This window comes from Ixodes scapularis, unplaced genomic scaffold (genome assembly GCF_016920785.2).
Source record: "Ixodes scapularis isolate PalLabHiFi unplaced genomic scaffold, ASM1692078v2 PGA_scaffold8__174_contigs__length_109621045, whole genome shotgun sequence".
In the NCBI taxonomy this organism is placed as follows: Eukaryota; Metazoa; Arthropoda; class Arachnida; order Ixodida; family Ixodidae; genus Ixodes; species Ixodes scapularis.
The window spans coordinates 92,644,366-92,671,273 of record NW_024609883.1 but is presented as its reverse complement, the minus strand read 5'-3'; the positions used below and the strand labels follow the sequence as shown (position 1 = coordinate 92,671,273).

The 26,908-nt window shown below is 49.2% G+C and overlaps 1 protein-coding gene across 1 annotated transcript in view; it reads right to left on the bottom strand.

Annotated features, from left to right (window-relative positions):
• The window catches only part of LOC8040683 (A disintegrin and metalloproteinase with thrombospondin motifs 20), a 259,801-nt gene that overhangs the window by 82,457 nt on the left and 150,436 nt on the right, over nt 1-26,908 (bottom strand). Inside the window, exon 3 of the mRNA XM_042287060.1 lies at nt 18,763-18,964. Within this exon, the coding sequence (XP_042142994.1) occupies nt 18,763-18,964 (202 nt within the window). The remainder of the gene's footprint in view (nt 1-18,762; nt 18,965-26,908) is intronic.

Genomic DNA, 26,908 nt, shown 5'->3' with positions numbered 1-26,908 from the left:
CTAAAATTACGTTTCGCGCGTGCATCAGTTTTATCGGTTCAACCTTGATTATAGAAAAACTCATCTCCACTCGCAAAAAAAGGAAAAAAAAAGAATGAAGACGTGTAAATATACAGCCTAGGCAGCACACACTATTGCGCTGTTATGGAATTAAATCGGAAAGATTGTGCCGATATTATTTTGGTCTAGCCAATATCTGAAAAATGGGATGGGTCGCGCCGACGCTATCCTGAGATACCGTACGTGGCGCCGTTTTTGGTCGACTGTCAAGAGTGTCCTGCGTGAATCGGCTATGCCGGCGAGGTATTTCTATTTCTTGACTGTCTAAAATCCGACGTTAAAAACAATACAAAGCAAGATTGAGTGAAAGAGAATCTGCTTACTTTTAACCTGAGAAAGACTTTTTAAGGTGAAGACTTCAACAAACTGTGGCGCCCTCATTTGGGATATTACAAACTTACCTGACTGGGTTTCGCACTACTTATAGCACCTTCACTGATACTTTATTTTGGAGTGTACCTCTGAAGAAACAATGTCACAAGACAATCGAAAGTGCCGGAATAATGACACCCCCAGGGACGCGACTCATATCTCTGCGCAATGACACCAAAATATCTAGCTTTCCGACGCTTTTTTTTTTTGGTTTTTCTTTGGAACACGTGAAACCGCGTCTTCGGCGGCGTTAAAAATGTTTTTTCGTATTTATCTTGTGATCTCGCGGTCCGTACCAGATCATGCGCGTCTACAGGAGTGGCAGTTTGAGACGCTCAAGGTTGTACTACGCAAAGCAAGCCCTGGCGAGTCCGATTTCGCGACCTTCCCTGTGCAGGCAGGTGGCAATACAAAGCAGCAGAGGGAGATTAGCGGCTTTGTCCAACCCCCTTTGACCTCGTCTTCTGATAAGCCTCCAAACCTTCTTTTGTGTCTTCGTGTTGCTGTGAGCGAGTGCGAAGGCCACTTCTAGCAAATCAGAGGGGTGGCGCAAAACACGTGATCGCTCTCCGTAGGACAAGGACGCTTGGACGGAAATTTGCACGTGATTCGCTCTGACGCGCTGATGGGCTACTGGGGCCGTAGTCTTTGCCGTATGCCAAGTTATGGTGAGTTGTAGGGGCCACGTAGGCCCGGTTTACAAAACGGGGGGCGCCCGTCAGTGTATTCCTGTTTTTCGTGTGGTTCAGTCGCGGCCGTGATTTTTCGTCGTGAACGGCCGGAATACATCCATGACAACTTTTCGGAAATGGTCGTTTATTTCGTCGGATTCCATGGAATTATTGTGCTGTATTTGGTGGACGCATTTTGACAAAGAGCTTCTCATCGGCGGCCGCGAGACTTCCGTTGAATGTGATCGACCGCCTTCAACCTCGGCATTGTGTTTGCGTTGTGTTGTGCTGCCCGAATCGGATTACGCATCTATCACGACAGAGAGGTGCTCATCGGCGACCGCGAAACTTCCGCTGAATGTGAGCGACCGCTTCATCCTCGACATTGTGTTTGTGGATAGTTCTGTGCTGCCCGAATCGGATTATGCATCTATCACGGATTACATGAGATCGCTGTTTTATTTGTAAGTACTCTTCAAGCATGCTTCTGATAGTATTCCAAGGGGGCTATGTTCGACAAATGTTTAATTTCTCCTAAAAAGAAACTGAAGTGACGGAAGCCACGATCGCGTTTGGTTGGTTGGAAGGTCAAATGGCGAAAATAAGTAACTTTCGTCATTGAACCTCTAACCAATCAAACGCGATATCGTCACTTCCGCCACTTCCGTTTATTTTTAGGAGTAACGAAACATTTGTCGAACATAGCCTCCCTGCTTCCGTTTCAATAGACCATTTTACGGTTTACAAACATGAACTGCCGCTTGCGTCCCAAGCAACTCCTGGTCGTACCGTCTTTGCAAGCTTGTCAGTTTTGTCCACGTCACCAGTGCAAGAAAGCATAAACGTCACAAGAAAAGTACAGTTTGAGATTCAACTAGGGCCTTCGGTTGTACAATTTGAAGGGGTTATGAAACAATATCCGGTTGAAATATTTATGACCTTACACGCACGGACCGCCACTGGTTTAGAAGTGTCTCGGTCGTGGTGGAATTGCGAGGGTAAAAGAGAACTATTTCTTTCAGTCTTGCTTTCGCCAAGTTTGATGACGTGCGCGTGAACGTAGCTTTGACCTTTGGCACGCTTGTAATTGCACGCACTTGCCCGCATAAGCAGAGACATGGCTGCGGCCAGATGACCTGCTTGCAATCGTCTATAGAGAATTTCGTAGAACCTGTTAGAACCTTGATTAAAAAATAAAAAGTGAACCAGGCATTTGCAGTCATTTTCTCGTGCACTCTTTTGGGTTATTACGCATTACTTTATGGGTGTTGGTAATCGTGCCTTTTTTATTTCCCTTTCTGGCGGTGATACACACAATTTAGAAGGCGTTCTGCGCAGACATAACGCCCTAATAAAAAGGTGTACAGAGGAATCACACCCTAATTGAAAGGTGTTCGGAATAACGCCGTCCTTTAAGGGTGTTAGGGAAAAACGCCCTATTTTAGGGGCGTTAGGAATAACGCCCTTTGTTTAGGGCGTTTTGCTACACCCAAATGGGTGTTAGTTATAGGACAAGCCATTTACACCCACAAGGGTGTTACGATGTTTAGTGTGTACGACAGTTCGAACGATCAGGCGGCCGTTTGAACTTGAAGACGCGCACTGAACGCAGTCCGCAGATGGTCCGTATAACTTGCGTGGTTTTCCCGCGTTCACGTTAAAACAAAACAAACAAGTCTGACGACCACAAGTCCGTGAATTCAGCCCAAAGTGCTTCCCCCCCAAGCCATCGTGGTCTGACGGCGTCTGGTTTTCCTTTTTCACGACCGCTGTCCACCTTCTCGGACGCAGAAAACGCATGTAAACTGACCTCCAAATCATTCCCGACTCTTTTGGTACAGCCCCAGCCGCGGCATTCTGACGAGGAGCCAGGTTTTTGTCCGGTTTCTTCCAAAAACATCACAGGAAAGCGAAGAAAAGCACGTCCCGCATGGTGACTTCCGCCCACAGCCTCGGACCAGAAGTGCGCCCGAGGCGCCCGCGCCGTGACGTAACTGGCGGCCATAGCTATGTGCGCGGCTGCTGAGAACGTGCTGACGGGGAGCTTCCGCCGTTCTTTTGCAACGTGCATTCCGCACCATCAAGATTGCCGGTCTTAACAGGCTATTAACGTGAGCTCGTCGTGAGCACCATTCCCTGATTAGTTTCGTCCGCTCATCGGGGTCCGAAAGTTACATTTAGCCTCCTCCCCTACCCTCCCCATAATCCCCTTCCCCCGTCACGATTGGGTGACTTAATTTATCAAGAAATCGTGATGTATCCCATTCCTTTAATAGATACGTTTTTTTCACTCACTCACGCGCTCTAAACATCGCCCTCAAATATGGCGTCCAGTAAATAACCCCCTACTGAAACGATCTACTAAAAAAACCGTGGTCTCACGCAGCGGAGCGTTTCAAATTGCACAGCGGCAGCGACTCAAAACAGCCGCGTCGGGTTGAATGCGCAAGGACGTCGCAATGCCCGATTCCGTCGCGTCCTTGCGGAGAGGGAGTCGATTTCGTCCGCGGCTATTTCGTCGACGGCCTCTTTTTTTCCCACACTGATGCCGACGGCATTTGCCAGCTATAGAAACTGTATCGAGTTACTACGAGGGGACAGTTTGTATCACTACCTCTGCTCCCCCCCTCCACCCCTGCGTCGCGTGAACTCGACGAGATCACGGGACATTTACGCGACATTTCGCGGGAACAGATATCGTTGCACGCGGGGAATGTCGCATGCGGGAGCTGAAAGCTTCGAGTATTCGCGAGTCCAACAGAACGGACGTGATTAGATGTTGTCGGTGGCTGGCACCATGGAACAGTTGTTCCGGCGACTTAGTTCTTGCCGTCGTATAAGCGTCCTGCCCAGGCCGCTCTGAATGCAACCTATGATACACTACCACGTGAACCAAACACTGCGCGTTTATTAATGTTCATCGGCACTGCAGTCCTTCCGTCGCAGTCCCCGAAGTCCCTTCCCCGAAGAAGGTTAAGCCTCTAGAAGGTCACGCCAACACATCGCCGTAGGTTTGCGTACATTGAATAAACATCGGGGCAAACCGTTTGGAGTCCGACGCTCGCGTGCTGAAAAGCGAGCGTTGTGCGCTCAGCTGGCACGTGGCACGGGACGACCTTCCTAAGGCCGCCATATTTGCACGATAGTGGCGACCCCTGTAGGTCGCTGGAGTCGCGGATAAGTAGCTCGCAGTGACGTCAAACTGGCAGCCATCGTGGTGTTCTTACTGACATGCTGCGCGGCATATATATTTCGCACTACCGAATATTTTCTTTTCCTCCGTAAGAACAAGTAGGAGTGACCCCCGGTGATCGTTCGTACTCGAGGTTACTGGCTGTTGCGCCGCGCGCAAAGCGAATCTGCCGCCGGGCGAAGTTCGTCGGTTCTTCGCCGCATATTCGCTCCATGAAGTTCAGAACTTAGGTTAACTCGGCAACCCGCAGCTCAAGAAGGCACAGCGAACAAAATATGACGCGTCACGAAACATTTCGAAAGTCACGTGCCTATTGAAGATCCGACCCATCGGACAATGGCGGAACAACAAACACCGCAGAACGTGCAAGTAGCGCGAGAGTGTAGATTTCAATTGACTTCTGCTTCCGCCGCACGAGGGCTGGCACAGCGCTGATACGTAATCGCGAATGTATTATGCTCTTCGTTCCTTCAGAAAGGGAGGAACCCCTAGAAGCACGGGAGCAAAGTTCCTCCCCCGTCTGCGTCTCCCTATGGCGGCTCCGAATCGAGCGAACCGAGCTTCATAAGGCTTAACGAGGACGCTTCGTCAATATTCGGATTTCACACGAAAGGCTGCCGCGAGTCGACCGAAGATAGTTAGCATAGATTTCGCACAAGAAAATCACTCGCGCTGTTGACGTCATAGGTAGAAAGAGGACCACACGTTCAAGATGGACGAAAATTGCTGCAAGGCGGCAGACGCGTCCTCCGTCTTGGCGTCGCCGCGTTCTAGCGACGCGCTCCTTGTGAGAACGCTGCGAGACGCGGGCCTTCTCTTCAAGGTGGTACTACTGGTACACAGTGCTATGGCTGAACTGCTGACGAACCTAGTCTGGCTCTGACATGAACTCCGGACGCGACCTCGGGATGCCAGCTCAGCAGTTGCCGACATTCTAAAATGCACGCACATATTATATACGAGGCCTAGGCGACCAAAAATAGCCCCCAACGCATTAAGGAAAAAAAAAAAACCAGGAAAGGTCAACTGGAATATTGCTGTACTGCCGACACTTCTGCCGGCAAGCAATTACTTCATAAAGAGGACGTTACATCAACCCTCCCAGGCAATGATACCGGTTCAGTGTGGGGCAAACCAAAAACTAATTTTAAAAGAAGGCACATTCAAAGATAGCTTCGCGTATTAGCCTCACCGGCTGCCCGATAAATCACCAGCAATGCAAGAGCACGCAACTCGCTACACGAGTTCTCTACACAAAACAAACAAAACACGAGCTAAACAAAAAAAAAAAAAGAGAAGAAAGGCGAGGCCTGACTCCAGCAAAGATGACACATGTGTCGCGGCACGCACGGTCGCGGAAAAGCCGGAAACAGAATTTTAAATAGAAATGTCTCCCCCTGTTCATTTTGTCTCGTTCTTCATAATCCCAGATTTTTCTGTTTTTGTTTTTTTCTCCTGCCTCCCGCCCCCTTTTCCTCTTTCTGCACGTCGCCGAGGCCTCGGTGTCGACGAACGCATATGGACGTTGAGAGGAGCAGACGACGAACGCGTGTCGTCTGCTTGCGTTCTAAAGATGGACTACAGCGAAGGCTACCAGGCCTACTCAGCCAATTACGTGCCGCCTATACGCATGTCGTCACTCGGGTTCTTTTGCCAGATTAACCAATCGAATTCTTAAAACGCGCGGTCATTTCCCCGCAGCAGTCTCACTCAATCAACGTTGTAAATGAACCATGACTCAGCACATTCTTATTTTTTCTTATTCTTCTTTCACTCCCTCAAAAAAAGAAATAATAATAATACTACGTATGTGTGGCTTGGCTTCGGTCCATCAAGGGCGAGACCGACTCCGGAAGCAGAGGACGGTGAAAGCGTCGTTTCTCGCGTTTTGTTTCTTCTTTTTTTTTCTCTCTCTCTCTGCTGGATACACAAGGCTTAGGCATGCATCGGGCCGCTGCGCACACATACAAAAGGGTTAACAAAAGGGCAGCTGACTCAGACGCATCTGCGAACGCTTGTTTGGCACGCGTGCGCATGAATACGTCTGGTCATTGGCACGCAGGGCGCAGACAAGAGGCCGCCGCCGCTGGGAGCGCGCCGTTGAAAGGAGACCGACGACAGACTCTTCCTTGTCCACTGCACACCATCTATACACCGAGGTCTCTAAACTCGTCAAACACAAAGTTGGGGCCGAAGTTGACGGAGCGCAGCGATTGGCCCAACACGACGATGACTTCGCGCCTTTTTCGGCGACGTCCAATCGGGGCGCTTTGCGAACTTTCGGCTCCAACTTAGTGCTTGACGAGTTTAGGGCCCCCAGTCAACCAAACTCAACCCTCTGACGTCACGGCACTGTGGTGGCGCTCTTGTCGCCACAGCCCATGCGCAGAAGCTTCACGGGAATCTGGTATCTGCACAAGCGCAGTGCGCACACCTGATGTGGGCAAACCTGGATTGTGTCACAAACGCTTTCTTGTCCTTTGTCTACGCCGCGTTCCTCTGAGCGGACTCGTTTGTAAGCAGCTTGTCGGCCAATGCCATAGCCTCCTCTATACTGACAAAGCCTGGCAGATCGCCACGAGGAGCGGCCGCCGAAATGGAAAAGGTGGAGCGGTAGACAACGGATGAAAGGAGAGCCACGTGACTGGCGCCCCGCTGCGGCGAGACGCGGAAATACACTGCTCCCGAGCGAACAAGTGGTGTTTCGGGTCCTCGCCGCTGCAAAAACTGTGCGCTGACGTCCAGGTTCTCCGAGAAATGATTGTTTGATGTCCTGTACTACCAGATCCTCGCGCTCCAAATCTGGGACCGGTCACTCTATTGCTCTGTCGTCGAACTGCTAGGTTTTGTGAGTATAGAGGCGGCTATGCCTATGCATGGCTTACACGTGACGCAATCCCGCCACGATGGCGATCACTCGTAATTGTTCTCGCCGAGAAAAACAAATTGGGTGCTGCCAATTATGTACGATGCAGAAGGCGCTCGCTCAGCAACGGTGCCCCCACAATGGCGGCACACGTGTCGAGAATGTATAGCCACCGGCGGCTTCTACATTCATTCGTCCTGTTTGCTGATTTCGTTCTGCAGCGTCCTCGTCAGCCAATTTCGACATCTCATTGGCTACGGAACGGTAATAAGCTGCCTGGGGATTAATCACACCCCGAGCTTTTTTTCTAAGCTGACATGGTCAGTCACAACTTAAGGAACTCGGGACGTGGCGGGTCATTGCACAGCGGCCCTGAAATTGCGGCATTGTCCGATGGGAACGCCGGAGAACCAATCACGGAATGCGCGAACATAACAGGCCCATTGTGTGTTAGCTTGGACATTTAGACAGTTTTACAATACGGAGACTTTGGGCAAACAGAAAGGTCGTGAGTTCGAATCTCCCCTAAATTCCTCATTTTTTTTCCTTAATGAATTACTTTATAAAGTGAAAGCATTTGAGACATCCGGTGACCTTTAATTCGCATTACATGTTTTTTAGTCACTTTCATTCCACGCGTGACATCACGTGACATCGCGCAAGGACATGTGGCTGAGACGTCATGATCCTATCGACCAATCAGGATTTTCGCGTCTCACCGACGCCGACTTTCGGCTCTTCGCGGTGGGCCATCCCGAGAGATGGCCCACCTAAAATCAAGAGCGGCTGAAAATAAGGAGCAAGCTAACTTTCAACGCGCAATAAAAAAAAAGTAATACTTTTTATTGTTGGTACCTCCTTGCCAAAGTTGTCAAACGAAGCAACGATGATTACCCTTCAAAGTCAGCAACGCTTGCTTATCTCCCGCCATAGCTCAACTCACGTCCCCCATTTCTGCCGAGGTCACCACTGACCGGAACACCGTACGATTACTAGATGTGGGCTACCCTTTCGGCATTTTGAAAGAAGATAGCGAATCGAGCCAAAAATAGGGGCGAGTTATCTTTCGGAGGCGGGGCATTTCTCGGGACATTAGAGGTAACTTTCTCGTTCTTCCGTTGAGCTAACATATATGCGCGTGTTTTATCCAGGCATTTGAAAAGCCAAAAGCATCGTTAAATCTTGTAAGAAGCACTTCGCGGAGTACATAATGCGCAAAACGTCTCGTTATCTTCACGGGACAACGGATGTGACGTTCTGAAAAAAAGGTATAGATTCGCTTCTGCCCCCTTCAGTGCATTCACTATTTATCGCGAGGAGATACGGGCTAGACCATACCTCGGCGAAGTCACTCACGAACTCGCTCACTCACACTCACTCACGCTCACCGCGTCATGGTGAAGGGCTGTGAATGACTTCGTGAACTCGGACCAAGTCGTGATGGGAAGGGGATGTGACTTCGTGAATGCGGAAGGAGTCGTGATGTGAATGGGCGTGACTCCGTGAACGCGAAAGAACCCGTGATGTGAAGGGGATGTGACTTCGTGAACGCGGAAGGAGTCGTGATGTGAACAGGCGTGACACCGTGAACTCGGAAGAAGCCGTGATGTGAAGTGGATGTGACTTCGTGAACTCGGAACGAGTCGTGATGCGAAGGGGAGTGAGACTTCATGAACTCGGAAGGAGCCGCGATGTGACGGGGAGTGACCTCGTGAACTCTGACGCACCCGTGATGCAGTGGTGAAGGACTTCGTGACTCTGGTGTATACGTGATGTGATGGTGAATGAATTCGTGAACTGAATTTGTGATGTGATGGGGACTGAGTTCGTGACTAGGAGTCAGGATTCAGGAGATGTTGGTATGGATTTGCTTGCGTGTGCGTACTCTTGGCGACTGATAGCCGACTTGACATTTGGTAGTGTCTGCAGCATGTTGGTGCCCTTACACGCACAAACATGCTGTGGCGGTTAGTATAGAGTGTAGACGGAGCAGAAACTTGGAAGGAACTTCTGTTAGAGACCAGAACGAGATTCGTAGGGGTGGTCTGGTAACGTTTGGGGGAGCAACTGCAGGGGGCGTTTGCTTTGGAGGACTTTGAGAGAGGATGTGACATTTTGCGTGTGCGACTGTGCGCGGCTTAAGAAATCGGAAATGGGGAGGGGACTGTCTATTGCAGACGAAGCGGCACCAGCGCTTCCCAGATGGGGATTGGGGGGGGAGGGGGGGGGGATGTTTGGACCGGCACAGACTCAGCGGCGACTCCAACGAGTTTGGCAGGCCTCCGCTCTTCTGCCCCGATACTGCGGGCGTGCGTACCCGCGTCGCGTAGTACACGTGCAGCTTAGCGAACGTTAGGGGGGCTTTGTCTGTGCGCGGCAGAAGTTTGAGCCTCCTGCATGGCCGTGGGGTTCCGTTTACGCGGCGCGGCTTGGCGGCTCCTCCTTTCGGTGTGTGTGTCCATGTGTGTTATTGTGTATGGGGGGCCGGGGAAGGTGTCGTTTTGCCACTGTGCTATTCTGCCACGGGAGGGTTTCTCTTCGCGTTGATTGCATCTGCGTGCGTCCGTGCGCCCATGTTTTTGTCTTTTGTAAGCGCGTGCGTGCGCGCACCCCTCAAGGAAACACAAATAAAACCGTCTTCCCGGAGCTTTTACGCGAGTACTGGCGTGACCCTAACCGAGTATACAATGTTTGTTTTCTCGCTCTCGCTTAATAATGCCTACAGATGTTCTGATGCTGGTAATATGCGGCATACGCTCGTTTTTATCCGTCCACACGAAAAAGCGTGCGCTGGATTTGATCTGTTTCGGCCGCTTCCGGATTTTTTCATACGCTATTTAGCATCTAAGATCTCGGGAAGGCTTGACTCTATTCTAGAAAAATCACGAAAGTTTACGGGCTTTATCCATATGCCAGAGAATTATGATAATTTTAAAAACGTGAGGAAGCAGCCGATTGGCATCACGGTTTGTCGCCCACGTTTCCTAACAAGCGCGCGGGCCTGTCCGTTGCAATAACAGGCGGAGAGAATTTTACGTGCTCTCAGGCGTTTAGGTGGGGGGCTTCGCTTGCTGTTGCCGATAATAGGTTTCATCACAGTCGTGCATATGCCTGAGTTCTTGAATTCTAGGAATACGAACAGACTTCTTCGATCTCCGTTGAACGTGAATATTGACTAAAGAGGTTTTTGTTTCTGTTTATTTGAGCAAAAGTCAGCTACTGGCACGATACTTGTCTGTAAAAGCCGGACCCCATAAAAAAATATGCGACGAACACGTGGCGAAACTCAATCCACTAAGCAGCCTAGCCTTACTCCGTGAACAGCTCTTCGAACGCGAAGGCGGAGTACGAGTGTTAAAAGATTCTTGATAAAATGACATAAATCTTTTCCAAGGGGGGAGGCAGATAGTCCGTCCCCATTTCTGAATTTATCTATTTTTTTATGCTAGCTAGTTTTGCATACGAACCATATCGGCCACATTTTGCTGGAGTGCTTTTCATTTGAAATCGAGACCACTCTTCTTACATAAGCGCTTAGACATTCGTCTCCTCGTTATTTTCCTGAGCAAGTGACTCATTCAAAGGTCTGCTGAGTTTTTTCAACAGCGTCGGAGCGATACGAATGGCTCTCACTTCGATCGGAAGTGAGAGCCCATCACACAGGACCACAAGCAAACCGCGATTGAGTTGTCATCACCGTCATCCTTCTGTTGCAAGCAGGCTACCAATGAAAAACAAGGTGCGCGGTCGAAGTCGAAGTCAAATTCGAAGTAAGTGTTTTACGACGTGCAAGTAGGGGTACCAACATGTGCCTTCCGCGCTTGCGAACGTTATCGTGACCCATTGAAAATAAGTAAATACGAAGAATATCACAACAATCAGCGGTAAACATAAAGGGCGCGCACAGAACGCGCGAAGACGAGACAGAAAAGCGCGCGCCGTCATTGGTCAAAACGAGGTGTAAATAGCGGTACATCAGAGCGTCTGAGGGGTAAACAAACACACGAGGTGCGCAAAGAGCTGAATAAGCCTGTTATTTTTTAAAAATGGAAAACTATTGAACCGGGCTTGCCGCGTTCCTTTAAACTTTTTTCATGCACGTCGCTGTGCTGTTCTGGGGCAGGTATTGTCGGTTGACTCAAAGAGCTTTTACTTTCCCACGCTCTTTAGAGCCTGGCATTGCACCTTTTTGTCAGATGAGCCGGCGATGTCCAGTTTTTCTGACAAGCTGTGTCCCCCGTCTAGAAGTGTGGACGAGCTGTTTACCCGTCCTCCCACCTTGCATTTCCCACCAGACCTTGTTTCAAAATGACCCTTCTTTTGAAACAAAAACAAAATTAAGAACCTGCCTTTATTCATCTCAAAGACTATGTTTGATGTTCGCTGAAGGCGTCCTCACTGGCTCTGTCTGCTTGAAGAAATCACCGGTTATCAAGGGGAGCTGAGGGAGCGAAGACGACCTCTGTTTCCCTTCCTTTCGAGGTTAGTTAGCTTGCTTCTCCTTGCTAACGTCGTCTTTAATTTCACTAGAAAAACGATAAACGGTAGGGAGTTCTTGTAGACGTTTTTTGTGCTCGGTAACGATACCCAATAACGATACTATGCATGCACAAAAACGACAGAGGAGTATCGGGTATCCTTACAGGAATTATTGGAACAACACACAAAACTCCCTAGTTTCTTAGACGTGTAAAGGAAGTATAAGCACTTACTTAATTCGTCCCCAACACGCTCGTTTGTGATTAGTGCTTTTGTGTTTCAAGCTTGGGGTAAGCTTTTGTGTTTCAAGCTTGAGGCAACCTGTAGGTACAAAGTTTGACCTTGCCAAGTGTAGGGAAATGTTCGCTTTTCGGGTTTTTCCTTACGTCCTTTGTCGACTCGTTGTGACCTGTTCTTTTTTGTTACGGGTTACGTGTGGAGTCTGTCGGTTTTGGTTTTAAGGAGCCTTTTGGCTTTTGTATTGAGGAGCATCTCTGTTACGCCCGACGCGCCACCACCGCGCCGTGACGTAACAGAGATGAGTTCATGTATAGGCGAATATGTCGCCGAAATTATGTTCTGGCTATACACGAACCAACAAACTCATCTCTGTTACGTCACGGCGCGATGGTCGCGCGTCGGGCGCACTTCCGGTCTGGGGCTGAAGGCGGAAGTCCCTATAAGAGACGTGTATTCTAGGGTTGTATTAAAAAAAACCTGACAAAAACTTGCCTTCTCGTCAAAACGCCGCGACTGGGGCTGCACCAAAAGAGTCGAGAAAGGTTTGAAGATCAGTTTTCATGTGCTCGGTTCGTCCGAGAACGTGGATATGTGCCGTGAAAATGGAAAACCAGTCGCCGTCGGACACGATTGCTTGGGCGGGAAGCAGTTTGGGTTAAATTCACGATACTTGTTGTCATCAGATTTATTTGTTTTGTTCCGTCATGAAAGCGGGAATACCGCCAAGTTGTTGGGACCGCCTGCATGCGGACGTTCAGTGCGTCTTCAAGATCGAACGGCCGCCTGATCGCTCGAACTGTCGTCTGCTCTTTCAAACGCTTCTGCTCGTCGTCTGCTCTTTTAGACGACACCGGTCCGTGGACCAAATGTTGGCCCGGTACTTGCGATAAGAAGTGAGTGCAGGCCTCAAAATACTTAAGTTTGAAAATTGGTAAGCAGGCTCGATGTAAACAGTGGATACAAGGAGATGGTGATCGTCGTTACCAGTGACCATCAACGGCTTGTTATGCCTCATTCACTTGGTCCGATTCTGCTTGCGATTTTCAGTATCGATGTTGAACATCTCAGCTACGGTTCACGCTGTTGTAACCCGAGCGACGTCATGACTGAAAATTGCGACCGAAATTTCATCATGCGAATCAGGCTTTAGCGTACCCTCTGCGGCGTCCACGCGGAATGAATCGCCGCATGTCACATTATTCACGCGAAGTTTTGTGGTATAGCGAGCCTCAGTAATTTCGCCGAGGCTGCTCAAGTAGTCAGGCATTGCCCAGGAAGACGTAGAATCAACAATTCCAACGCAGAAACCTGCGTTGGACTCACACCACCGCCGACAACAACGCAATTCAATGGTTTGTTTATCGGCGACGCGGCGAGCTTCTTGCCCACACCCCATCGCGCATGCGCGGCGCCGGTGGCGTCGGCTAGGAGCGCTCCAGTTTGTTTGTAAACATGAGTTGGTGTATAAAATATAGTGGAAAAATGATGTGAAATCAGGTGCCACTGAGCACCACGTTTTACATGCTCACGTCACGTCATGTGAGTATAACGTTAGGAAAATCATTTTTAAAGGGGCGATGCAACGATTTTTGTATTTTGCGCAAATACCGCTTAGGACGGATCCCTGACGTTAATGACCTGTAAATTACCCGTTCGTTTTTCACCACACGCAATCGAAGTGGTAGAAAAAAATAAAGAAAAACGAGCAAAGTTCACCCCTCAACTCGCAGCCAGAATAAGCGGCCACGTGATCTGGAGCCGATTATATGCCGCCAGTGTTGATCATAGCCACGCGCTGGGGTTGGCAAGGCACAGGACACGCGCTGCGTTCCAGACATTGTTATGGTTCGGCTGTTTTCGTCATTGCAGCGCTTGGACACCGGACATACCCGAATGCTTCTCGAGCTATCGATTATCACGAGCCCAAATCGAGTGTCCACGCCATGCTCGGGTCCAATCTATGAGCCGCATTCACATATCGTCACTGGGCGGTACTGCTACCGCCCAGCTACGTTACCAGGTTTTGCGAAGGAGAGATTGAATGAAAACGCTCGGTTTTGTCCTCGAAATTACAGCGCAACAAAGGAGTTTCTTGGCCAGTGGTGTTGCGGGTGAGTATCCTTGAGAACCACTAGTGCCAGTAAGCTCGTGTAAAGTGAAAAACATTCCAATTGAATATCGTTGCACCGCCCCTTTAAGTCTAGATACTTTAGACCTTGTCATTCGCAGTTTTCTCCGTTGGTAGCAGCCGCCTGCATTACTGGTGTTCTCGCGGAAAGTGGCGCACTAGCTCCCAATCAATTGCACAGCGCGTGCCATCCTGACTGAAAGCAATGTCAAGGGGTGAAACTAGAAGACCCTGTCCTCTAATAAAACGCTTCGCAGAGATTCTCGCTTCAAGAACTTGCGTCCCATCAAGTTTCCGAGTCTATTATATTCGCGAACATCGCCCCGTCAGACTTTAGCAAATGATTGACTCTTTGTCCAACAGATGTTTAGTCGAACTGTGGTACAGTTTGAAGGTAGGCCAGTCGGTGCTGACACGTGTGACGTCACTGCTCCTCGCGCATACGCAGCACGGCTCGCCAGAAGCCACGCGATACTGCTCAACCTCGGCCAGTGTAGGCTACGCTACAAAATAAACTCCTAAAAACACGCTCCGATTCTATTCAAACATGAACTCCGAAAACACAGTACGCTACCTATAATACGAGTCTATGCGCAGCCAAACCCCGGCGTAAAACAACGAGCGCGAGGCGCGCGTGAGTCGCGCGCCTCGCCTCGGTTCAAAGCTGAGAAAAGTGGAGTCGAGTGCCATCATTAGTTATCTCGACTGCATTTCGCTCAAAGTAGGTTGAGCGACACGAACACGCTCGGAAGTAAACATATTTCTTTGAGGTGAATGATCCAATGAGTGGTTTAATTAATGATGAGGTGTACTCTGACCAACGAGTTCGAATAAAACTCAGATTTCATTGCTTCGGCAAGCTGCAAACCTCTTAAAGAGGCGACCTCTTTAACAGGTTTTTCAGGCGAGGCACTTACTTTTTTTATTCATTTGTTTAACTCACATACCCTCAGGGCCATCAGCATTACAGAGGTGAGCGGGAGTTAGAAGAGAACAGAACAAAGCTGTACACTTTGGAGCTCAGTCTGAGCTGTATAGATTATTTACGGCAATTTTTAAACATATAGTAAGTGGCAATTGTGGCAACAGATGTGGGAAGGTAGTTCCAGTCCACTGAAATTTTTGGGAATGGATGACTCTTGTTTTGGAATGTCTACTTTATATATATATATGATGAAATCCGTGACAAAATATTAGACGGGTGATTCAGCGGTCGGCTGTGAAGTACTGCGTTATTATGGTATCTCTTATGAAAGTGACATCAACGCGCTATTTTACGACGTAAAGTGAGGTAGGCAACGATAGGCTGGTTGCCGTGGATCATAATTATTAAGATAAAATACACAGAACAATTTTGTACTGATCGAACGACGGTTTAGCGAGCGAAACCGGGCCCACGACGTTTCATCGCATGCCACTTTAGCGAATGGCGGCGTTCATTTGACCGAATAGATAAAATGAAGACCGCCGCTGTCCTGTTTTCGAGCTTGCCGAACCTTTGGCGATGGACGCTCGAACTTGAGTTCATATTATTTTCCCCAAACTATAGCGAAGCATCCCTTGCTATCGTTCTGAACAGACCGCCTGGCGCGGTCTGTTTGGATGCCCAGTTTGCCGCCCCTACAAATGCCTAAACGTCGACTCGCGTATGTGATCTCTATTCGCTAAACTCTAATGCGCTAAAACGTCTTCGTTCATATAATATGGACTCGTATTAATGTTTGTAAGATGTTTCACAAAAATCGTGCACGCAGGTTCGTGTCTGTATCTCCTTTTTGCCCCCTCGGCAAGCGGTCGTTGGCAAAAATATAAGCGCCTTCTCTTTTTTTCGTAGAAAAAACCGTGCGCAACAAAAAGTAAAAAAAAAAAAAAAAGAAACAAAAAGAGGACAGGTTAGAAGGCTTTGAGGTGGGGTCCCCTCCACAATCACAACGCCGACAACCAGGCGAAGTCTAGGGAGCCTTCATGTGCGCTTTGCTAGAGTGATACCACCCTTTGTAATACCGCTCGCCCACAAACCAGCAGCCATTTTGGTTCTCGGCATCCGTGGGGCTAATAACTCTCCCGGAAACAAGCACCTTATCTCACAAGTTCGGAGCAGGGATGTCAAGAAGCCGCTCGCTCTCCACAGCATGCGCGCTCGATGAAGAAAGCGCGAAACAAAACGAAAATAAAAGAAACGGGACAACAAAACTAAAACCAGAGGGAACAAGCTAAACAAAGAAAATGACAAGTGCAGGGTGCGTCGCCAGGCCCAGCCCAATACCCCCCCCCCCCCCCCCCCCACACACACACACACACACACACACACACTGACACACACATCTGGAGCCGTCAGCGCCGCTGCGAAAGAACTTCGAGGATGGCTGAGAGCCGGAGGCAGTGGCGGTGGCCGCGGCTGCAGGGGCCGACGCCGCTTTCCGTGACCTCGGTGACTCGGTGAATGGCTGTGACTCGGTGAATGACTGTGACTCGGTGAAGGGCCGTGAAGTCGAATCGGTCGAACGACTTCATGAACGGGATCAGTTCACGGACGTGAGGGGGACGACTTGCTGAACTCGATGAGCTCGTGATGGGACGGTGAGCGACTTCGTGAATTCAGAGTTGGCGGTGATGGGATGGGGAATGCTTCATGAACTCTGTCGGATTCGTGATGTGACGGTGAGCGACTTTGTGAATTCAGAGCTGGTGGTGATGGGATGGGGAATGCTTCATGAACTCTATAGGATTCGTGATGTGACGGTGAAGTACTTCGTGAACTTGACGGATTCGTGAAGTGACGGTGAATGACTTTGTGAGTTCAGAGATTGAGGTGACTTGATGGGGATGAGTTTGTTGTCCGGTTGAACTCGGTGATGTGAATGGCCGTGACTTTTGGACGTCGGTGTACTTTGTGATGTGAAGGGCCGTGAGTATTAGACATCGGTGTACTCTGTGATGTGAAGGGCTGTGACGTTTGGACGTCGGTGTACTTTGTGATGTGAAAGGCCGTGACTTTTAGACGTCGGTGTACTCTGTGATGTGAAAGGCTGTGACTTTTGGACGTCGATGTACTTTGTGATGTGAAGGGCTGTGACTTTTGGATGTTGCTGTAATTAGTGATGTGTTGGTGAGTGAGTGGGTTCGGAAATGCCGACCTATGGGCTAGACAGTGACTGGCTGCCCTCTCGCCTCACTTTTGTTAGAGTATACACTGAGGATGTCACTTGTATAGGCGACGAAACGTCCGTCGTTTTGGTAGTTCGAGGGATACGTTGAAGGGTAACCCGCCGAGAACAAGCTGTACTCCCTCCCTATTACCAACGTTCTTAGACGCTTCAAGAACGCTGCATGTTACAACACTTGACGTCACGTTTTTCAGTACGTGTTGCCGCAAGATTATCTCAATCCTCTCAAACCAATTGTCAAAATTCAATAACTTCGCGAGAAAAAAAATATTACTGTGACTTGTAATTTGGATGACATGTTCAGATCCCTCAACGAGCTGGCCCACAAAAGCAGAATGTTGCTTCTGTGGGCCAGCTCTTTATCTTGTATGACTTGATCTGAAAATAAAAATTGAATTGAATTGAATTGATGTGACTAACACTGTGCTGAACCAGTTAAAACGGAGGTTCGGGCGAGTTGGTTCTTCATGACTGACAAGGAAACAGCGCATTCTCAAAACAAGCACTCTAAAGCTTTCATGCACACAAAGCAGCGCTGTGTAAGTGGCTCTTTCTTTTGTGTGCATGAAAGCTTTAGAGTGCCTGTTTTGAGGGTGCGCTGTTTCCTGGTCAGTGCTGAACCCATTTTGAGGCGAATCAGTGACAATCGAAGTTTTGCCGCAAGAAACGCTTAATTATTCGAAGTAAGCTTTTTTTCTTTTTATCGTGAGCCTCGTATTGAATTAAAGCGATGCCTGGATAGCGCCTTATGCGCCTCCAAGCCCAGCAGGCGCCAACGTTGTTTTCATCAGTCTCGGTGGCCGCCTCAGCAAAGGCAGACAAGTGGCTACATGAGGGAAAAGCCATAAGGTGATATCCGCATACCCGACGGGCGTTTTGTTCGTCTGCGTGCTAAGCGGAGACCATCAAAGGGTTGCGGCGTCATCAGCGACCATCTCGGCAACTTCCCGGTCGTGCGAAAGGAGTCGCGCGTCCGCGAGAAATGCTCTTTCCAGAGAAGTGTGGTCACACGCCCCTCCCCGCCTCGTCGCCCAGGTGAATCGGCGGCAATGTCGTCAAGATGTCGTCAGGATATCGTCAAGATGGAGTCAAGATGACGTTCTAGTACAAAGCAGGCAAGCTGCAAAACATTGGCTCTCTTTCTCCCCACGCAAACACTCATTTAAAAAAAAATAAAAAAAGAGAAAAATTTTAAAACATAAATAAATGTAATCTGCGTAACTTTTTATCGGTACTGGTATTGCGTTCCCTCTATTCTGAGGTAACGTGAATCGGTAACGCGTTTCTTGTTATTTGCAAGTAACTTGGTTCTTTTGTTTTTCTTTTCGGTAAAGTTGCAACACTGCTCTATAGTTACAACGAGCTCCGGGCGAGCTCCCTTACACAAATTATCAGTGAGTTTCAATTCAATTTTTTATGTAGTCTATAAGAATTCATTCGAAACTCAATTGAAACTCATTGATTCTTTTCGTAAGGCAGCCGCAAAGACGTCGACCACGACGATGTTCGCGTCGCCTCGCGGACTTCATTGCACGGTTCCCTGGACACCTCGGCGACATGAAAGCACGTCGTCGTCGTCAACTCACCGATGGCACCTCGCCAAGTGGCCCCCGTCGTCGCGTTCCTCGACGACGCCGGAAACGAAGGGGCGGCGTCGACGTCGGGGCCGACCTGGTGGAGCGTGAGCAGGTGCGGGGACCGCGAGCCGTCCTTGTCCCGGACACCGTCCCCCCTGCGCACGGGTTCGATGGTGAGCAGCCCCTGCGTCGCCGTCTGGATGTAGCCCGTCTGCACAGGGAACAACGGGGACGAGGCAATGAGCATCCAGAGTTGTCGATGAACGGTCAGACAGACTGGGGCCTATCTCAAATACCCTACTCAAAATACCGTATTTAATACGGTGTCTTCCAAATACATTTGATCGGACATTTTCGCTACAGTATCTTATTCACACGCATCACTATCCTGTACTCTATCTCAAATACTCTTTTTTAACGAAAACAATCTCAAGAGAACGGAACCAGTCACCTATAGCTGCGTTTGGAGATATGCGTTTGTCCGTTGTCCCTCTTGTTCCCTTTCTCTAGGGATTATTTTCGACATTCTTGTTCAGCTCGCTCGCACCTTTGGATTAATTGCATCATCATACATCTTTTCGGTGTTTGGAAAAAATTGTATCGCTGAAATATTTGACGGAAAGAGGGATCGGTTGAGCCGAGCGGAAACTTGGAGCAGATACGACCGAACACAGAACACAATACGATTAAAAGATGCAGGTGACACGACCAACTTTTTGTGACATTCTGAGGGATAAAACGTTTTCGAGGAAATGTCAAAATCCTAATTGATTTGCATTCTATGATACCGCGGCAATTACAGCCCTCGGAAACGATTTTTTGTCAACAAATGCAAAAATTGTCAATTTTGTAAATGTGACCCATCCATATGATTAAAATAAAATAAAAAAGTGTAGCTTTGTGGGATAAAAACTATACGAGTACAAACGTTTAACTACTGTTTTTGGGTATTTTATGAATGTCATCTACTCAGGCAGCGCGCCGACACTGGGCCAGCGCCGGGGGAATATTGCTCACAATATTGGCCCAGTTTCATGTTTGTACCACTGCCCAGTATTGGGCCAATATCGGTTACCGGTCGTTCTAAAAACGGGCCAGAATCGGCGATATTATTCGAGTTCTGGGCAGAGATGGGCGAATATCGGTTAACATGGCCGCGGCCGCTGCGGTGTCAGCGGACTTAATTGGACCAAGCCAACGTTACTAAAACCGATCAGTTGAGAAACTACCATAGAGCCTGCTCTGAAAAAGTGGCACCAATCCGTACTCGAGAACCGAGCTAATAGCGATCGCAACGCCGCCATTTCTCCCGCATCGGCCACTCGAGGAACTGCACGCGACTTCTATTTTGGCTTTAATCCGCCATTTTGGCTCCGAAACGATGGAAGGGGCTTCAAGGGTGCCACCCCCGACTCCCAAGCGGACGCGCCGCGGTTTACTGTTGAAGTTAGGATGCTCCTAGGTTCGGACGTGCTACCTGAAAACACCTCTGAGACATGGTTCTGCCGCAAACCTTGTAACTTAAAGGGGCGATGCAACGAGTTTTGTATTTCACGGAAATAGCGCTTAGAGCGGATCCCTGACGTTAATGGCCTGTGAAATACCCATTCGTTTTTTACCACACGCAATCGAAGGCGCGGAAAAAAATTAAGAAAAACAACCAGAGTTCACCCCCTCAACTTGCAGCCAGAACAAGCGGCCACGTGATCTGGAGCCGATTCTATGCCGTCAATAGACCTTTCCAGCGGCAGTCTCGAACGAAGCGATTTACAGCGCGTGTCCCTGGTTTTGAGAGTGTACGTCAGTGTTGCCCGACTGCGCTGAGCTGTGGAGTTTCGCGTCAGTAGGCTGTGGCAGCCTGCGTTGGCGCCATTCCGGACGCTGGTGGCGGCTGAATTGCCGCGTTTTCTTTTTTATCTTGCGTACCGTGGCGAGCATAATTTATAGAGGTCTTTAAGAAAGCAGTGCTTTATTTTTGGGAACAAAAACAAAGAAATGAAAGCTGTTTTGGTGAGTCCGTGCGCGAAAGAACAAATGCAACTGGAATGTTTGTTTCATTTTGTGCTCATTCTTTTACGGCACCGTACACTCAGCCGTGCCAATCTATAAAGGTCAAAATATTTGACCACACAGGATATCCGAACTGCATGGATATTCTCCGTCCACAACATGAAATTCAAGGAGTCTCATCAATCGAACCAAAAATATATTGTACGTACCCCTCGGTGCCACGTTATCCGAACAGGATTTGAGAAAGGTGTCAAATAACCGCATATCCGATATATAGTGTCGACGGTGGCGACGATAGTCACTTCACGACCATCGGACGGAATCCGGCGTGTTTTGGGGAACATGTAGAAGAGAGCAGCTTTTTTGCACAGCTTCGAAGCAAATGAACGAACGTGCTTATTCCGTCGCCACACCCCGGACCCGACCCTATCAGCTATTTTTCGCGAAGACCCGGAACACAGCCTGGAAGGCTTTTTGGAGATTATCTCGACGGAAATAATCCTCCAAGCGCGTCAAACTGCCTGCGTCGCGGGCTGCTTGACGTTCGCTCTCTTCGTTCGCTTTCTGCGAAGGCCGAGCGGGCTACGAGCCCTGGTATTCCCTGGTTCTCACAGTGGAAGCTAACATACAAAGGGTAAGCATCTTAAACAGACGAATAAAATGAAAACTTCCAAGAAAAGCCGCCAAACTCCGAATGCAAAATGCAGGTGGGGAGTCACGCTGACCGGGTTTCCACAGCTCAGGCGGGTGGCAAAAATTTCTGGCTGATAGGGGTCGCTCGATTCGCAAAATGGCGGCGGCCAGAGCGGTCTTTTTGCAAAGGTCTATATTGATCATAGCCATGCGCTGGGTTTGGCAAGGCACAGGACACGCGCTTGGTTGCAGACATTGTTAGGGTTCGGCTGTTGTCGTCATTGCAGCGATTGGACACAGGACACTACCCGAATGCTTCTCGAGCTATCAGTTATCACGAGCCCGAATTAGGTGCCGACGCAATGCTCGGGTCTAATCTATGAGCCGAAATCAAATATCGTCACTGGGCGGTACTGCTACCGCCCAGCTACGTCATCAGGTTTTGCGAAGGAGAAATTGAATGAAAACGCTCGGTTTTGTCCTCAAAATTACAGTGCAACAAAGGAATTTCTTGATCTGTGGCGTTGCGTGTGAGTACCCTTGAGCCCCACTAGTGCCAGTAAGGTCGTGTAAAGTGAAAAAACATTCTAATTGAATATCGTTGCACCGCCCCTTTAAAGATTTTAGACAACATCACGCGTCCCCCGTTTTGTACTAATCTCCAATAAAAGTTACTACGCAAAAGTTACTTCCGTTTGTTTGTACGGAAAAACCCAGTTCGAGCCGTTGATTGCCCGGCGCGCCCTCGGCGCGGCCCGCGGCAACGGGGGCGGCCGCCGCGATTTAGTATTAATTGACCGGTTCAGTATCGTTTTAGAAACGGTGAAGAATCCCTAATACCGGCCGATATAGCCGGTTCAGACCCGACAAATTACCGGAAAACGGCGCTGGATACGGTATATCAGCGTGGCGTTGGCCGACCCAAGTGATGTTCCGTCGACATTGGCCACATCACAGTAATACTGGCCCGATCTTTACAATCCAGCGCCAATATTGGCAGTATCAGAATAACATTGGCCCGATTTATCCGATCCGACGCCAATATTGGCGCAATACTGAGTGCTGCCTGGGTAATACATTCCTGGGGAAACATTGCGATGTCTGTTGTTCAGTTGAAATTCTCATTTTACTGCAAGCGCCGAGAAGCTAATGTCCCGGAAATTTAGGGATAGACACAAAAAATGCCACCAAATAGAAGAAAATAAGGAGAGTATACCAAAAGAAGACGGAAGTGTTCTTTTTATTTTATTCTTTTTTTTTTTTTTATCTTCGGCCCCGTTTACGGAATTACAGAATGAGTAACCATTTTCGAAAGTAATCGAATCGCATTTCACAACATTTGTATCCCATTCTAAATTTTTGGCGGTGAAAGTAACTCGAGTAGAGCTCTAAACACATTCCGAAACGGGTACTCAGTAACTCGTCTTAATTATACCCTCTCGTCGAGTGTCTTGTCCAACACCGCGCTCAGAACGCTGCCTCGCAAAGAGGAGGACTCTCGCAGGATCAAATCACGCAAAACGCGGCCGAGATCCTCTGGAGCCCCAAATCAAGCAGCCCCCAAAGTTCACCGTCACGGAAGCCCATCCCCATCGTGGGCTTGCACCAAACAAACCAATCACACGCATCAAAAACGCCGTGATCCCGCGCTTTTTTTTCTTTTTTCTGCACGTTTTTAGCAGATCCCCAACGAAAACAAGCGTTGGGACGATCTGCGTTTGCCTCTGGTTGATTGGCTCAATCGCGGATCGTAGCGACGGCTGCGGTATGTGGATCGCAAGTTCGTCTGCTTCTTTTGCAGGGGTTGTAGTGACGTCAGAAAAACGCCGAGCTCTGATTGGCTCTGATTGAAGGATAGTGGGTAGACCTCAAAGCAAGCTGCCTCTAGCTCTGCTCACTACCCTTCAATCAGATCCAATCAGAGCTAGGCGTTGTTCTGACGTCACTACAACCCCCGCAAAAGAAGCAGACGACTTGCTCTCTGCATAGGACTCCAAGTGAAACGGTGTTGGGCCGCGTGGGAGGGAGAGGAGGATGAGAGGAGAGAGCGCGGTTACGTCGGAACACCGAGCTCTGGTTGGAGTGATTAGTGGGTGGAGACGCTAAGCTAGAGCTGCCTTTGGCTCTATACTTCATCTTCGAACGCCGAACAACGGTGTCACTGGCGTTCGAAAGCGTTCGAAGAGTGAATAGATACAAAGGCGGCTAGCTTTCGCCGCGCGCTCTCGTCCCCTCCTCTCCCTCCGTTTCGTCCCGTATAATTGAAAGCAGAAGTCGTTCGCGTCCCCTTCTTCGTGTCCGTCTCTGTCGGCGTTTACGAGTTTCCTGGAAACCAAACAAAGAACACGCGACTCTCCGTTGTCAGGAGCATTGGTGTCTGTACGTTAATGGCAGAAAGCTTATCGATGACGGCGGTTCGCCCTCGTAAAGTACGCGACTGAAACGGACATTGGCAAGGAGCGTCAGATTAGCGCTACCATTGAGATGGCCGAGTCTCAACTCTGGAGTTATGGTGGCTAGCAGGCACGTAGCCAGGATTTTGGTTCGGAAGGGACGACAAAATGTCCCTTCCGAACCCATGACAAATTGTTGTATGAGGGGGAGGGGGGAGAGAAGGTATCATGAAATGGTAAGATTTCGGGAGGGGGGGGGGGGGGGCGGGGTCCATGGGCGCCCCTTCCCCCCTGGTTACGTACCTAGTGGCTAGGGTATATATAACGCGTCGTCATTGAAGGCAGTCCCCGCACAACACGAAAGCAGCCGAGACTCGTTTATAGGTCGCGCTGGAGGCAAGTAAAACTGGTATCAAACTGGCAGGATGAGATTTTGCCGTGAAGCTTAGCGTCGTCGTGAGCTCGACCTTATAAGGAAACATATACCGCCTGTCAAAACCTTAAAAAATGCTTTTTATGTTTTTGAATTATTTTGAGCCAAGTAGATTTTTACCCGCTAATACACGCACATCCAAGCAACACACAAGTTTAACATACCAAGAGAAAAAGCGAGAGAAAAATATATATATTGGAAGGTTGAAGAGATTACCCGGCGGGGATTGGCATGGGGTCTACTTTACACTCGAAGAAAAGGAGGGGATGTAAAGATTATAGGAAAATAGATGGAGATATTTATGATCTTAATTCCGCCAGTTGTTCGTTTTTCATTAAAATGTATACGCCCTAAGACATTTTTTTTTACAACGGAGCTGTTAAGGGCTAGTTTCCGCAGGATCGTGTCCGGTACCAAACAAATGTCGACACAAAACTCTGGTGGCCGCCGTCGCTCATAGATGGCGGTAGCTGTCCAGAGTGTTGTGTTTGCCGGTTATCTGCTTGCCGCCGTCGCTCATAGATGGCGCAACCTTTCCAGCCTTTCCACTCTGGCTTGCCGACTTGCGGCCGGCCATTACTTCCCACCATGGTACCAGCTTGGCTGGTCTTCCTTCTTCACCAGAATAGAAAAGGCTAAACGTTTTTTTTGGGAGGGGAAAGCAAGTTACTGAGGTTTTTTATTTGGCCCTTTTTGATGCTGAACAGGTGAGTCTGGAGTAAGTGTTTATTGATTGCGAAGACGGAGTGCACTTCTCAGTTCGTATCGTTGACTCCTGTGTAGACTACACCGGCATAAAGCGTGCTTCCACGACGGCAACGCTCTCACAGAGAGGACAGTCCAGCTGGCCGATGAGAATCAGATACTAGTAGGGGACTTTTAGTAGATCGTTCCGACGGCTCCGATAACAATACCTGATACACCGCCGACGCCTTTGCATCGTACCGTTATCGCGGGTATCCTTATCGGAGGTATCAGAACAACCTACTAAAACTCGAATTCACCTCAACAACCGTAGTAAAAAAAAAAAAAAAAAACGTTTTTCTTGAGACACGAGTAATTCCTCCCTTATTGTCTCAAATTAAGGTCTACTTAGGTGCACCTTACATTAGCTTTAAGTCACTTTATCCAGACGTACACGTTTCAAACGCGAAAAGCATCGCTTCTTCCTTCAACGACTATATCTCGTAAGAACCACCTCGCCTCAGCGCAGGAAGAATGCGCAAAACTTCACTACAACGAGTACGGAGGCGACGTCGTGAGTAAGTGCAGTTCCACCGGAGCACGTCTGATCAGATCCAGCGTGTACCCTCACCCTATGGTGGGCCCGAGTTCCTTTAGGGGAGTCCCGTCAGAAGGAGACACGTCCTTGTTCGCCGAGGCCCGCGTGGTGACGAGACAGAGACGTCTCGCGTCCTCCCTGGGCGGCGCCCCTGCACCCCGTGGGGTACGAGGCGACGACGGGGCGGCACTGTAAACGGCCGCGGGATTTATTTGGAACGGCCCAGTGGCTGCGCCGCGAACAAGGCGGCCGAGGGACAAATATAGGGGGCCCCGCGGCCTACGCCGATGCACCACGCACGCGGCCCGAGGGCACACACGGCCCGGAGGCCTTCGAGGCGACACTCTCCCCTTACATCGTTCTTTTGACCAACATCTCATGGAGTCAGAGTCACACCGCTCGGACATCGTAGAGAAGACCCGGTGGCCTCCACAGACACAGTGACAGAACTATCTGCTGAGAGAGCTATCTGCGGACAGAACTATCTGCGGACAGAACTATCTGCGGACAGAACTATCTTTGGACAGAACTATCTGCGGACAAAAGTATCTGCGGACAGAACTATCTGCGGACAAAAGTATCTGCGGACAAAAGTATCTGCGGAGAAAACTGTCTGCGGACACAACTATTTGCGGACAGAAGTACCTGCGGACGGAAGTATCTGCGGACAAAAGTAAAGTATCTGCGGACAGAAGTATCTGCGGACAGAGTAAAGTATCTGCGGACGGAAGTATCTGCGGACAAAAGTAAAGTATCTGCGGACAGAGTAAAGTATCTGCGGACAGAGTAAAGTATCTGCGGACAGAGTAAAGTATCTGCGGACAGAAGTATCTGCGGACAGAAGTATCTGCGGACTGAAGTATCTGCGGACAGAAGTATCTGCGGACAGAAGTAACTGCGGACAGAAGTAACTGCGGACAGAAGTAACTGCGGACAGAAGTAACCGCGGACAGAAGTAACTGCGGACAGAAGTAACTGCGGACAGAAGTAACTGCGGACAGAAGTATCTGCGGACAGAAGTATCTGCGGACAGAAGTATCTGCGGACTGAAGTATCTGCGGACAGAAGTATCTGCGAACATTGAATGGTGTGCTTGGAGCATGATCTGCGAACAGCCTTTTGTATGAGCAGCGTAATCGCAACTTTAGATATTAAAAAAAAAAGTCGTGGTAATGATGGGTTTTTGCCGTCACCCGCAGAAGCCCAGCACAAGGTACCCAATTGGACGAGCGAGTGCTGCCGTCAGGACTCGGCTAGGACTCGTGTGCAACGAGTGAGGACGCCACTCTTGGCAGAACACTGACGCTGCACTTTTATCTCATTCGCGTTTTTGCACTAGCTTCCACTAGGTTACGTAATATAAAATCTAGCGCTACGCAGCCTCGCTAGTTAGGCGATGTGGTC